This window comes from Psammomys obesus, unplaced genomic scaffold, assembly GCF_907164565.1.
Source record: "Psammomys obesus unplaced genomic scaffold, mPsaObe1.curated_primary_1811, whole genome shotgun sequence".
NCBI lineage: Eukaryota > Metazoa > Chordata > Mammalia > Rodentia > Muridae > Psammomys > Psammomys obesus.
Window position 1 is genome coordinate 28,134,286 of NW_026585797.1, and position 15,923 is coordinate 28,150,208.

The 15,923-nt window shown below is 38.2% G+C and overlaps 1 protein-coding gene across 4 annotated transcripts in view; it reads right to left on the reverse strand.

Moving 5' to 3' along the window:
- Pkib (cAMP-dependent protein kinase inhibitor beta) overlaps positions 1–15,923 on the reverse strand; it is an 84,562-nt gene that overhangs the window by 18,895 nt on the left and 49,744 nt on the right. For 3 of the 4 annotated variants that reach the window (XM_055599211.1, XM_055599212.1, XM_055599213.1), the window contains one exon: positions 6,884–6,988. The exons of the other annotated variant lie outside the window; for it this stretch is intronic. In XM_055599211.1, coding sequence (XP_055455186.1) covers positions 6,884–6,968 — 85 coding nt within the window. In that variant the 5' untranslated portion in view covers positions 6,969–6,988. The remainder of the gene's footprint in view (positions 1–6,883; positions 6,989–15,923) is intronic. 4 annotated transcript variants of the gene reach the window in all.

Here is a 15,923-nt window from a genome sequence, read left to right on the forward strand (position 1 = left end):
ATCAAAGAATCCTTCAAGTGCCTCTGAAAAAAAAAATTCTTTATGCCCCAAAGTTCTCCAAAAAAAAAAAAAAAAAAAAAGTCTGCTTTCCTTTCAAAACTTGATCTTTTCCTACTCACAGTGCTGTAGAGATTGAAAGTAGAGCTATACACAGTATGTTTGATTTGGTGTGTGTGTGTGGTGTGTGTATACGCCTGCATACATCGTATTTATGACTCTCTGTGTGTCATATGTGTTGGGCAACATCCAGAACACAGACTGACACTTTCACTTCTTCCTCAGACGAGTTCCAGTCTTTGTAGCTGTAAACCACAGCAGCGCATCCTCTTGTTTTAGAATTTCTGTTATTTTGGCAGCCCACTTCTCTTTCTAAGAGATCCAAATTGAAAGGATTTAGCAAGGATTAAAAGGAACCATTCTTGTGAAAGAAAGAAGACAAAGAAATTTAAAAAAAAAGAAAAGAAAGAAAAAAAATTCAAAACTGAGTTGCTGTTCAGTTAGAGACACCGATTCAGGAATTTCCAACCATGGCTGGTGACTCATGCTGAGCAGCTCCACCAGGCGAGCCAAGGACAAGGTTCTTCCCACACCGGAAGTAGGGATGGCTCCACAGGGATCAGAACATTCCAGTGGAAGTTCAGATCAGGAGCAAGCTAATGGCGGTTAGTCTGCATTGTTCCATCTTCCCTAACTCATCCTTTTTCTTTTCTAATTGCTTCTGTACACAAAATACCCTCATACTTCAAAATAGGAACAAAGACATCCAAAGCTCACAGCCTGCACTTGCTGGGAAATGATACAATTTTAGAATTCTTAGGACTTTCTTGTACTCACCTCAGGTGGATCGGCCTCTCTGCTATTGAGACAGCTTAAAAATGCCATATGACAGTGGATGAAGACATCAGTAGATAGGAAAGAGGAAGTTAATATGACGACATGGTCACACTAGCAATGTTTTGCATTCCTCTGATTTCTGTAAAACCTGGTGAAAGGCTGTTTAATAAATTCACTAAACAAATGTGACACAGAAGCTGATACCTACAGCAAGTGTGAGCCAGCAGGCAGTAAAGTTTACTGCCACCATTCTAAAGAATAAGATAAAAAAGTAAAACTATAAGTTCAGTTATCAACCACAAAGTGGAGATTGTCATGCTAACACAGTCAAATAGCTCTGCATGAGGGCCATAAGCTAGAAAAAGGCAGGGCTTTATGTGTGTGGGTAACAAGCATTAGTTATCGTTTGCAGAGTCATAATTAAAGCAAAACCTCTTAGACTATCAATCTTTATCCTCAGGCAGGCATTCAGTAACTCCATGCTCTGACACAAGCCTTCTCTGGAAGGGATTCATTAATATTAAACCGGACAAATTTACTGACCTAAAGTCAAAAGCATACAGTTATCAGCTGTCCCTTGTACATATGCAAACACTGACACTTTAAGCCAGTTCCATTGTTTCAACAGAGTGCCGTCTATTGCGATTTTATTATCAGCCGGGAAGACATCAAACCTTTGTCCTCGGGATGCTTTCCTTAGCCTAAGATAACTATGAGGGAAACATCATGGACAAAAGCTGTAAAGCAAGTGCTCTACCACCACAGAGGGATGTAATTCAAGTGTGAACACTTTAACTCACATACTTTCATTTTAGAATACTTTCATGTGTACATACGCACACATTCATCTTCGAAAGGAAAAGTGCTGCGCTGTGATGCAAATTAGGTAATGTACTATGTACCATATCCATAAAAACAATAAATTTAAGAATTGATACATTTAACTTCCTGAGCTAATTTAAGTCCATCAATACAACCCACTTTATACTTACATATCACATGATGGCACGTTATATTTATGATATGTCGGTACAGCTTATAAGAAACTTTCTGATTTAAACATCCTGTCTTCCATTTGGTCACCCACCTCTTTCCACTAAAAGGGTCTTATTCACAGCCTCCATAAGTAACTCGGATTTGTTTCTATTTGACAGAAAACCATTTCCAATGAGGACTTCAACACACACTTTTGAACACTGACATGAGTTCTTAACTACACGTTAGTGAAGTGCATTGTCATACCTGCCTCAGAAATGGTCCTTTTATTTAAGTAGCCCACATAGAGAAATTAAAAGTCTGATTATCAGAAGCATATATTCCTGAAACTGAATCCTGAATTTTTTTCCCTAGGCATTTGATTTCTCCCAAAACTTTGGCGTTCTCTGCTGACTAAATTACTACTATTAATAATAAAGTAGGATTAATATAAGCTATTTTATTGTCTTGGACTGGAGCAACCAAAGGCTCTAAGTGTTCCTGGTTAGTAACTACATAAATAAAATGTGTTTAGCTATCACTTATATTCATTTATCAAGGCCATGATAGAATATTATTATGGACACCAGTGGTCTTCTTAAGCCGCTCTGTGGGTAAATCTCTAGGGACAGCCTATGACATGGGCTGTAAAGACTCAACAGTTAACTCTGAGACATTCCTGTTGAGTTGGTGTTCAATAAAAGTCACACCAAAAATTTATATGTCCGGCACTCTCATACACACACCACTTCCATCTTGGCTACCTTCTACAACATCTGAACCAGAAAATTCTTTTTTCACAGAAAACCACACTTTCTTAATCCCTCCCAATGAGGGAGTCTCTCCCTAAAGGAGTTTTTTGTTTGTTTGTTTGTTTGTTTGTTTTAAATATTCTTTCAGCAGTAAACTGTTTTAACGTTGTCTTCATAAGTTAAAGTGGGTCCAAATCTCCAATTGTGTTGTTTTTAAACAAAATCCCAAATGTTCAATTTTACCAATAAGACTCAGGAACCAGATGCTGGGGTGAAAGCCTACAAGCTTAGAAGGGCAGAGAAAGCACCCAGCTACCTTCCTACTCAGCCGATGCCCCAGAAGGAGTAAGCCCTTTCTTGCACTCTGCCATTTTCCCAACAACTGCTCAGACTGAAAGTCCCGCCCTTCTACTTCCTGTGTGTGTGTCTATCTGTCCTCCAGACTTCCTCTCACTCTCTATGTTTTTTTTCATACGTTCCCTTCCTGTCACCTGGTTGCTTGCTCCTTGTCTTGACCTATTTAATTCTGCAGAAAATTCTTGGATTAAAGGTGTGTGCTAGGGCAGAGCCATACCGCAACTAGAGACATGTTTTTCTAGGACACAATCTTGGGGTTCACAATGTGATCAAATATCCTGGAACACAATTGTTTCATGATGCTCGAAAGATATTTAGTCCGAGTAATGTTACAGTTACAAAGTAGGACAAAGAAAGCTCGCAGTCACAATGTGATCATTTCCCCCCAATTCTTGATCCCCGTGCTTACTCAACACTTGATAGCTTCTAACATATATTCTAATTTAAATAGATACATCCCCAAACCAAGTGCAAGGGTAAGAGACATGACTAAAGATTGAAATTGTTCATAAAAGTGATCTGGATAAATAAACTGACATGTAGGTAGTGATCTGGATAAATAAACTGACATGTAGGTATTTTATATATATATAATTTTAATTTTCTAGTAATGTATGTTATTTTCTCCATTTAATGAAAAATTCCTTAGAATGTCTCTGACTCCCTCTGTAAACGAATATAATTTCCATTGCACCCTCAATTCTCCACTTTTTTTGTTTTCAGAATAAAAGAAGAAAACATTTTAGTGAATGAAATTTTTCCTGTGTGATCCTGTGTTAATGTAGTATCATTAACACTAAGCCCATTTTAAAGAAAGTATCAAGTGATATTCTGACAAGTGACAGAGGAAAGACCAGAATCCATCCACCCCACCTCCCAATTCCTTCATTCATCCCTCCGGGAGCAATTACTACCACAGCTTGTCTTCTTCTTCCCTGTCTTCCTGGTCATCTACAGAGTGCTTTGCTCAGGGCCAGATTGTGAGGAAACAATGACAAGGAGACTAAAAATTGTAATATACACAGTAGCAACACCCATGTGTAAAAGGTAAGTCTCCATTAAAGACGGAAAAGCCTAGCAAACAGATTGTTAATAATGAGCTTGGCATCCTTATAACTATAATTAAGCTAATTCACTACATATTACAAAGAAACAAGTTACATTAAAATGCATTCATGAATCTTTTCCATTGGGCACTGGGGAGCCATGAAAACCTTCCAGTCACATAAGAAAGATGAGTATGAGATGTATTCTCTGGAAATAGAGACTGATGTCACTGAGAGCCATTACAAGGCTATTAGAAAGAAAAGTTTTTTTTCAATAAGCTACCATAAATCCTACCATTTCCAAAAATAGCTTCATACTTATATTAGAGCAAAACTAAAGGCTTAAACTATCAAAATTGGTGGCTTATTAGAAAATAGTATGTGAACAGCAAATACTGCCTATAATATTCATGTAAAAATTCAATGAGTATGCTATAAATAGTGTCAAATACAGTTTTTGTCTAGTAGATTTTTACATTATAAATACTATCATTAAGACAAGTTGAATGAACTGCATTGTGTATACCTACACATTATTCAACAATTCAAAGCTTGTGAGAATTTTTCTAATCACACACATGTAGTTCAACTACATAAAATCAGACTGCTTATAACTTGACATTATAATCTAAATATATAATATGTATATCTAGGTTTTTTATGAAGAGATCATTTATATCCATAAAAACATGGTAATTTTCATAAAATTGTTTATTGTATGTTTTAGCCCCTGAAATAGTTCATCTTTTCCCTTACAGCATAAACTTTAAAAGTTTATGGAGTCTACTGATATCTGTACATTAAAAAATATCTATTTTTACCCTCCTTCTGATGGGTATGATTCTTCCAAGTTGAACTTGACCAAGCACCTCACAATATCATCTCACTCCACTCTATGTTGGCAGTTAAGATGTTTGACAATTGCCGTGACTAATTTCATATGATAGATTAACTAGGCTACTAGGTGTTCTCATGATGCAAATCATTAGCCTGGATATGGCTGGGAGAAAGGTTGTGGAAGAGTCTGATGTATCACAATGGACTGAGTAAAGCACATTAGCTTTCTCAGGAAGGGAAGGCTTCATCCAACCTACTAAAGATGGAGAAAGAGAGAACTTGATCTCTCTGCCTGTCTTTGACTTACAACATTAGTTTTTTTCTCTGTCATTGAGCTCAGACATGCATTGGAGCAACAATCATTAATCCTGGTTCTTAGATTTGAAATAAGAATAGAATAAACAAGTTTAAGAGTTGGGAGAGAGAGACACACACATACAGAGAAAGAAGAAAGAAAGAAAGAAAGAAAGAAAGAAAGAAAGAAAGAAAGAAAGAAAGAAAGAAAGAAAGAAAGAAAGGAAGGAAGGAAGGAAGAAAGAAGGAAGGAAGGAAAGAAGGAAAGAGGGAGAGAGAGGGAAAGAGGCACCATTTAATACTCACCTTGATCTTTGTAATCTTTCATTCTTCTGTGCTTATGAAAAAAAATCATGCTTATTTGCCAACATAGCTATCACTTAAAAGAGTTTTTAAATGTTTTATTTTAAAAAATAAAAATAAATAACATTAAAAATATCATGCACTTGTTTCTCTTGGTTATTGTATTTGGGGTTTGCTTATTTGGTTATTAAGTAATCCATAATTCTAAAAAAGCTAGTTCTGGCTTTCAATTCGGTCACATCCATCCAAACACTAGCAAAGTTTTCCTTTCATTTGGCCACACATTTGCACATAGACAGATGTTCAATTATGTAAATGCATTATTCTTTAACAGTACTTATTTTAAACCACAGGTCTTCATTTTCCTTCATAGTCTTTAACTCAAAACAATACCATTCACTTTGCCATTAAAATGTCTTCTCTATGCACATTTTCAGATAATTCATGACCTTCTACAGGATTCATTCCTTCATGTAGCTTATAGCACTAAAATTAAGGTGTGCTATTTTTATGTGTGTGCTGCCCAACCTCTGGTAAATGGTGAGGGCCTTGTTTACTTAATGGCATTTTTTGTTTGTTTGTTTCTATTCTGCTTCCACAGTGAAATCCTAGTTAAACCATTCTTGCTGCAGGGAGCAGGCACCATTCCTGCTTATCCCTAGGAAACAGACTTTAGCTCCTAGTTAGCACAAGGCAAACACTATCCTTTTTGCAAACACATGGACAGCATCCTCTCATTACTGTTCACAGTTCTTGGTCATTCACCAAGTCTTTGAATGACCTGCAGTGTTCTCGGTCTTGTACTGTGGCCATGTGTGATCCCAAACTTATGTGGATCTCATATGTCCAGAGACTACTGCCAGGTCTCCAGAAAGGGGTTCTCTGCCTCACCAATAGGGTGGATAGGAAGGAATATGAACTACTGGCGTTACAAACTACATAGCCTTCCAAACATCGATATCTGAAGAATATCTAGACAGTATAAAGTAATTGCTGTTAGCTAACTGGTTCTGAGAAATGTCAAAAGCTGAAACAGAACCTCTTATTTCTGAGAACTCTGAGCTGTTGACCATATGACAGCGTGTTGTCTCTGCCAACCATCACTGTCTCTTTCTGTACTTTTAAACCCGTGTCTCCAAGATGAATATTGTTAATCATACCCTGATGTCACGTGGTATCTGGTTAAGTTTCTTTGATAGGTGGTCCAGAAGCTTCTTCTTCTAAGGGCAGTGAGAAGGGCAGTGCCTTGACCAAGTAGAACTTCAGCCATGCATACTAAGCTTCAGGTTCTCTGGTCACTGTGTCTATCCCTCATAACTGCCATGGGTTGCTCAAGGTTACAATATAGATATATTGTTTGTAGTTGTACATACAAGGGACAGGCCAAGGGCCAACCCTTCATATGGTCTATGAAAAGGAAGGAGCCCACCATCCTGCAGAGAATTAAGTGTGGCATTCCAGTAGTTGTTCATGCAGGGTAGTGACCTTGCTGGGCTCCCGGGCTGTTGCCTCCCTTGCTGCTGTCGCTTGTGTTCTTTTGACCCACAAGGGCATCAGGGTTCCCATCCATGGTGGCTTGTGGCCCAGGTGCTGATGAAAACAAAAAGGGGGTAGGGAGAGGAAAGAGTATTTGGCACTCAACCAATCTTGGGATGCAAAACCCACTGCCAACATGTCCTGGACTCAGCAGTGTTGCCTAAAAGCACACCCAAAAAAAAAAAACCAATTTTGCAATCACAAGCCCAAGACCCCATGCAAGCAACAGACAGATGACTTTGCTGGACATGGACTTCTATTCCAGAAAAACAATGAGGACTCCCTGGAAGAAGAGGTAGACACTTAGAATGCAGGCCAACAAGTTCCTGAACATTTCACCACAGCTGCACCAAAAGTCTGTGCTACAGATGGTTATGTAGACACAGAAGTTCAAGTCTGAAACATTGCCTGGATAGAAACTCAAAATTTTCCCACAGAGTTTTGGTTTTTGTTTGTTTGGTTTTTTGTTTGTTTGTTTTGTTTTGTTTTGCTTGTTTGTTTGTTTGTTTGTTTTCATTAAAAAAGGGCGTGCAAAAGAAAACAGAGGAGAGTTTGCCCATGTAATAGAAAATGTAGGGCTGTTGCTGGAGACGGCTTATTAAGTCTGAGATGCAGATCTAGCACCTTTTCCCTGCACACCATGGACTGTGCTTCTGTTGCCACAAAGGTCCACATCCACGGGGTTGAAGGAAAACATCCAGCGCGTCCTGCAGGGCACACCCTTGACATCCTTGTGGCACCCGGTGCAGATGTTAATCCAAACCCATTGTCGTCAAACGCACAAGTCAACTAGTGCCGTGATTACAGCTATTTCCTGTAAACGTTATAATCTAGAAGATACTGACACCTCAGGAAAAAACTTACATACATGAAAAATGTGAAGGGGACCCTCCCCACCACCTCTGCCAAATATATCCTTTGCTCACAACCTCCACAAAAAACTTTTTTGAAAAAGATAAAGATTAAAAATCCAAATACAGAGAGAGAAACCACCAAGACAAACTGGAACAAAACTGCACAAATTGACCTAGCTGGAAATCTAAAACTTAACTGAAAGAATTTGTAAGTCAAACGTAAAAGGACTCTGATCTACTTTTGTGCCTCTCCAATATAGGTTTAGCGTTTACAGTGTTGTTTGTTGAAATGTATCAAGTGGTAAATCAACGTGGCTTTAAAGAGTTCTAAGGGGGCCTGGAGAGATGGCTCAGCAGTTAAGAGCACTGGCTGCTGTTCCAGAGGTCCCTATTTAATTCCCATCATCTACACGGAAGCTTGAAACTGTATGTAATTCCTGTTCCAGGAGATCCAATATACTCAAACTAGACATATATACACATAAAATAAAAAAAATAATAACTGTTTAGCCAGGTTGTGGTGTGTATGCCTTTAATCCCAACGCTCAGGAAGCAGAGGCAGCTAGATCTCTGAATTTGAGGCAGCCTGGTCTACAAAGCGAGTTACAGGACAGCCAGGGCTACATAGGAAAACCTGACCTTGAAATAAACAAACAAAAAAATTGGCCACTAGCAGGTAAATCTGACGTGCTTACTAAATTTGAACATATTACTTCCTGTAGATTTAGGTAAATAAGTAAGCACAAAAATAGAGAACAACTTAATATTGTCTTAGTCATCAGAACTACCATCTTACCCAAACTCTCTATGATAATATAGCACACACTGCCTTAAAATATCACATGGTAGGCATAAACATTCTGAACAATGGAAATTAAATAAAATCTTAGGCACAATTTATCTGACAGAATGAGAAATCCCAATTTTCCCACCCTCACCCCATGTTAACATAATTAATATAGCTCGTTTAATTTAAAATAGTGTCTTGTGGGATAAAAACTTATTATATAACAGCTGATCACTGAAGGAGCAATTATCCTGACAGATTCTTCATTTTAGCGCAAGTGGACTTATTTGGCCTGTTCTTAAATCTTGGGGAATGGGATGTGGTATGACGTTCTACAGTGGGCTTTTCTGTATCTTAACATATGGTCCCATTCCATAAAGGCCCAAACCTCTAACAACCCAAAAATTAGAAATTCTGACTCCATCCAATCAACAATTTATAAATATTTTACTATTCCTCTTACTAATATGATGGATTTGCCACATGTTTCAACAGTTTCTTGGTCACAGTTGCTTTTACCTACGCTGGGCTACTTGAGATCCAGAAGCAGCAATGCCACTACACACATTCCCTATAAGCCAGTGCTTACAAAAATTATATATATATGTAATTATGTTTTTATTTATTTTATTATATTATATTTATTATTAAATACTTGAAAGTCACTTGTTAACCCATATGCCATGCCATTCCTGACACTGTTGAGGAATAGATTACTGACATCCTCAACAACCACAAGATGAATACAAGTTCAACATCTGTGATGGTTTGAACAATAATGGCCCCCATATGTTCTTATGTTTGAACACTTGGTCCCTAGTTGGTAGAACTGTTTGAGAAGGATTAGGAGGTGTGGCCTTGTTGGAAGAGGTTGTCCAGTGGAGTTGGGTTTTGAAACTCAAAATGCTTGCTGCAGACACACTCAGTGCACACTCAGTGTGCACGCTCTGCTTTCTGTTTTGAGACCAAGATGTGAGCTCTCAGCAGTTCCTGATGGCCATGTCCATTACTTGCCATCATGGACTCGAAACCTCTAGAATCATAAGACCAATTAAATGCTTTCTTTTATAAGTTGTGTTGGCCATGTGCTTCATCACAGCAATAAAAAAGTAAATAAGATAAAATATATCATTCTTCTTTAAGGTGTGGAGCCAACATACTCAATTTAGAAATATTAATATTACCAAAAACTGGTCTGTGTTGAAAGGAATTCTTCCAAGACCAAAACTGGATAATCTGTGCATATTGCCTACCCCATTAAGTACCTACAGAGTCACTGACCACTTCATCTCATACTGCCAGTCTCTAGGTTGCCTATGATGGTTAAAAATTGCTCTTGGAATTCTAGTGGAAAAAAACAACATGCCTTTTCTGACCTTGTACTATATTCCAGTAGACACACTGAGAGTGAAATTAGTGTAGAGTCTTGGAATAGTTCCTCAGAGCCCTTGGGTGTGCTCTCAAAAGCATCCAGTACCCACTTGCCCTGGGTCACTGAAGTTCAAGTACTACGTTAGCTTGGCATATCTACTTGGATCCTAGATAGAGAATGAAATCACATCTGAGCATTTTGACAAATTCTCTTCCCAGGAGGAGTGATAGCTCTCTCTCTCTTTCTCTCTTTATTTTTCCATCCACCTTTGCCAGATACTGTGATGTTCGTGGTTTCACCATGAATGTTTGTTCACCCATTTCTCATTGCTCTTGGCAACATAACAAATTTCTTTTGAAGAGCTGGGTGAGTGCAGTAGTAATATTTCGATTATACATACTGGATCTTCATGGAGAGTTTCTTTTTTTCTAGCCAAAACATTTCTAACAAAGGATAGAGCCACGGGGCACACAGCCCGCATTTACCTTAGCACTGGATGACCTGGCCATTGACCCCATGTAAATGCTTTTGCAAACTTGTAAACCATTATACCAAGAGTTTCTCCTTTAAGCGAAAAGCATTGGGGGATTTCTTGTCTTACAGATACTCAAGGCATGAATCAGGTTAACATATTTCTCCTAGTAGTTTTACACCACAGCTTAGGCCTCAACAGGATACTCCTGTGACTAGGAGTCCTAGACAGCAATAGCAACCTAAAAAATCATGTGACTTGGGATAGTCAGGCTTAAGAGCTTGAAGAAGACAGGTAGTGAGAATTCAGCCTCATATAAAGACTGAGAGATGACTGGGCCTGGAAGAGAGCCAGTGTGAAGAAGAAACCTAATGATCTCTCCAAAAGATCCCTATTTAAAACACAAATGAAAAAGTGATACCTCCAACCCCTGCCAAGTATCATTCTCATCACAAGGATTGACTAGTGTCAGGAGATAATGAGTTCTATATCTGCATCACATAGGTCCCTAAGTTGCCATTATGAGCTGGACAAGAGGATGTGTAGTAAATTTCATGGTTTTTGATTGTCATCTCAAAATGCTGAGTCCTTTCTTTGTCAGGTGGAGGCTTTTGTTCAACCTTAAAGGCGTTGGCTATCATCTAGTTATAAACTCTTCTCCACTAGGTACAGTAGTGCATGTCATAGTCCCATAACCCAGGAGGCACATGCAGCAGGATCGCAGCAAGTTTGACTCTTTCCTGTTCCATATAGTAAGTTCCAGAACATCCAGGGCAACACAGTACAAACTTAGCTCAAAACACAATGAAACAAAACCAACCAAGCAAGCAAGCAAACAAAAACAAAAGCAAAACAAAACAACCCACTTTAAACTGACATCAGACATTAATTGTGGCACTAGGCCAAAATTTAAGGCTGAATATCTGATATCACATTTTGCAAGTGGCCCAGCAACAAGTTTCCTCCCTTACTACCGTTGCTATAGATAGTTTCTGAGTCAGACACATGTCCTTATCAAAAGGACTGAATGCAGCTTTTTGGAAACCCTGCAAAAGCAGGTTTCCATTCTCTGCCTGCTTGCATAATTGCTCAAGCAAATCAATCACATCCATTCCTCTACAATGGCACCTGCATATATATATATATAAATGCATTCCGTTACTCTGCTATTCATTAGATTCTGAAGTGTGGTCAGTGTGTGGCCCTGTACATGTACAGTGTTCTTCCCGTGCCCATTCCCATCCCCATGCTGTCACTTTAAGTCCCTGATGAATTCATTTCCCTCAACTTTATGTCTTCTGTGTCAGGTGGCATTTGGCTTTTCCTATCAACGGTGTGAATAAATTAAGACACAACCCCACATTACTAATTCCACTTTTCTTTCTCCCTAGAAAAGAACCTGGAGTATAGAAAGGGAAAAGGCATCAGGTTCATGGTGCCCTTTGTTCACACCAACCCTCAGTGGGGTGCAACTTACTCTATTCTGCACACACACTCTATAGTTGTTCTTTCAAGTATAACCCTAACATTGAGTTGAAATACGCATAGCTTCATCCTCTGGTCCACCTAGGCTATTTGGAGCCTAAGGTTTTTTTAAACCACTTTTATTGATTCCTGAAACCTTTTTGATGCTTGAATCATTTTGGTGTCTCTGTCACACTCCTATGAGAGCCTGGAAACTCTGAGATGCCATTTAACCTCAGAGGTTTCTGGTCCTCATTACTTCACTGCCTTCTTAGGGTCATAGTACTCCTTTACCATGCTCAGGTTTTCCCTGGGAATTAAGCTGTAATTCTTCTTCTTGGCTTGGCTAACCTGATTAAAACTAAAATTTCCATTGCTGTTTCTTTGCTGTTCAACCAAGGGGGGTTGTAGACCTGGGGACCTCAGCAAATGCCCCATAGCAAGTTCTCCTCATGTCACGAATTCCCCCACTCGTAGTAAGTGATTCATTTCCCTTCCCAGAAACATAACACCTAACTCTATGTCACTGATTGCTTTTTCCTCCTCTAAGGTTTGTTCCCAGTTCTCCAGTCTCATCTCAGAAAGTCAAAGCCAGTCTGTTGTCAGAAATAACTTTGGCTCTCAAGACTGTGGCTCTTTGTTTCCACCTGACAAACATTAGAAACTTAGGTGATCTTTTGTTCTAGACTTATCATTCCCAGCTAACAGTGTCCATACAAAACACTAAAGGAGATTTAACGAGTAAAGAAATCTCAGTTAATAATTAAATTGTTATCAGCCATACAAATTTAGCAGCTCTTCTCAAGTCAGTTGCTTTATATACATTTATAAACTGTATATTGCTTTATTGCATTATTTCATGTAATCATTACCACAAATATGTGTGTGTGCGTGCATGAGAGGAAGAAAGAGAACTCATGAGAAGACTAAAACTGAGTTTTCCAGACATTAAGAATTGTGGCCTATGTTAGGATTTAAATTTCTTATATGTGATTCCAAAACATGGTTTTTAGTCATTTCAGTAGGTTCTATCCACTCTCCACTGACCTTTATAAATTTGGGTGAGATTAAAATAAAATAGAAGTATCTTAATTTAGAAATAAGCCACCTAAAATTTACTGAGAACAGCCATTTGTCACATGCTCTTACATGCATGAATCTCCTCAATCAAAATTGTCCACAACCCAAATATTCTCCATAGTATTTATATTTTATTTCATTTCATTTTGTGTGTGTGTGTCTGTGTGTGTGTGTCCGTATGTGTGCATGGCTATGGTCATGGAAGCCAAAAGAAGCTGTTAGAATCCTGGAGCTAGAATTGCAAGGAGTTGCAAACTGCCTAGTGCGGATGCTGGGAACTGAAGTCAGGTCCTCTGCAAGAACAGAAAATACTCTTAACCACTAAGGCATCTTTGAAGCCCTGTTCTACACAATATTTAATCCTCAAAATACTGCTTAAGCCACTCATCTGGTTCAAAATTTGATTTGAATTGAATCTTAAAGCTTGATTTACTCTTAAAAATGTAAATCATAGGACTTAAAAAAATAATGTATGATTTTGAATATGATATCTTTATGCTACTTATTAACTATTATACAGTTTATTATGGGAATACACATATCCATATTCATTAAAATTTCTTTCACAGAATAAATAGAAAATTCCTATAATTTATGGTACAAACTTCTCTATAATTTAATCATTGCATAATTTCTAGGTGATTCATTTTACCTTCCACCTTATTTTCCATTCACAATAGGTAACAGAACTCATTTGTTAAAAACAGTGTGAGATCAATCATAAACTTTTATTTATAATAACCTTAAGCTTTTTTCAAATATTATCTTAGAGTTATTATTGATGTACTTCATATAGTTTTCAATTAGAACATTAAAATAATTTACATCTTACAAAAAGACTTTTCTTGAAAACGAGAAAAGACACAAATAACGTAATAAAGGAAATCACAGTTTGATGCTCTTACAGTACCTGACAGCTGGGGCCTGAAGGCTATTAGTCAGTCCCTCGAGTCATTTCTCTACAAAGAGGCAAACCAAACACAAAACACTCTGTAGAGTCCTGAGATTTCCTTTTGAAACCTATAACTGAGATCTGATAGCCTTTTCTCAGCTACACTCACCTCAGCCTAAATATCCTTTTTGGTTGATAGCTGCTGAATGACCAGCCACTCTGTTCCATCTGTTGTCCCTAAGAGGCATCACGTCAAACTTTACAGGCTTTAGGGACTTTTTTTATAGCTTTGCTAACATCAACATTTTACCTCCTGATGCCAGGCGGTGTAAATTAATTCCTATTCTTTCTTTTGCGCTGTTCCGCCAAGAACTACGTTCTCACCTTTGCACTTGATTAAACTGTAGAAAGGAGATGACAAAACAGGGACTCAGAAAAATTACACCCCACCTGCACCAGCCTGGAGGCCTGACAAACTGAATTTAAAGCAGGTTAGCGCTTCCTGAGATCTTTTTGAAATCTTAATGGGAGAGCCACGGGGAATACAAGAGGAAGGAACGAACCAGAGTAAAGACAGACAGAAAGAAAGAAAAAGAAAGAAAGAAAGAAAGAAAGAAAGAAAGAAAGAAAGGAAGGAAGGAAGGAAGGAAGGAAGGAAGGAAGGAAGGAAGGAAGAGAGAAAGAAAGAAAAAACCATTTGCTGAGGATTAATCTTATGCCAGAAGAAGAATGAGGCAGCATTTGCCGAATTTGTTTGTAGCCCTCATGACAGCTGTTATCAACATAGAGTCCCAAGTATTCCCCAGAGCTTTTGATTTAGATTGTCTGGTATCTATGTACTCTTAGCTCTGTAGGTAATTGAAGTTAACAAGTTTGAGAATTGAATTAGAACAAAACTGAACTCAATAAGTCTTTCTCACTACAATTTGCACTCTCTGCTACACCTTTCCCCAGAATGCACTGATTAATTTGTTTCCACCTCTAAAAGGATGAGTCACTCACACGGCAGCTTATAACTGGTGGTTTTAACAACATGTAGCAATGCGGATATTCAGCCGTGGAGACCTACTAGTTCAATTTCAGAACTAAGGAAAATTCTCTTTATAGTAAATTAAAAACTGAACTAAATTGGAAAACAAATTTTTGTTAGACTTGTTACATCAGGATATATATGTGGATATCTTCCTCTGTACTCTTCTACAGTCCAACCAGTTGTTTATATAGGAATCAATTTTGGGCACAGAGAGCCAACTTCCTCTTAAGGCATCCTTCGCAAGGCCCTAGCCAAGTTTTATCTTATTTTATACTGCCTGTAGTTGCATGTTTAAAAATAATAGTTCCTCAAGTAAAAAAACAAAATGTCATTTGTTACGTATAATTTCCAGTATAAGCTGACTAGTTTTAAGAATGCCTAGAAATCTTATGTGATAGTTAGTTTTGACTGACAAGTTATCTGGACTTACAACCACTTATATATCTGCTACATGTCTATGAGAATGTTCTCAAAAAATAACTTTGAAAAAATTCCTCTCTCAATGCAGACAGCACCTTCCAAAAAAACAAACCAGCCCAGATACAAAGATACCAGTAAAAAGTATGCCCGCCTTTGTTTCTTCCTCCTGAATGGGTTTTCAGAACACTGATGCTGTCATCCTCTACTGACATCAGGTTCCAGCTTCTTTGTCCTTCTTTGGAATCAACCAGTGACTGACTGAAGACCCTTCATGCTGTCATCATTTACTGGCTTTAGATTCCTCAGTCATCCAGATTCTCAGCCTAAGAAGCTACTATGTCCTCTGCTTTCCCAGCTTGCAGGAGACACTGTTAGCCCTATAACATAACCCAACTAATGCATTTTTTTTAGTTCTGACCCTCCAAACAACTTAGCTAATATACTTGATAAAGGATTAATTGTAGGTACGTCTATGAAAGTGTTCCCTGAAGTGTGCGAGTAGACTAGGAAGGGAAAAATACACTCGTATGAATGAGTACCATCCAAACCATCATGAACTCAATGACAACAAGCTGAGGAAAGGTAAATGCAATGCTCGGTCTCCTGGAACAGATA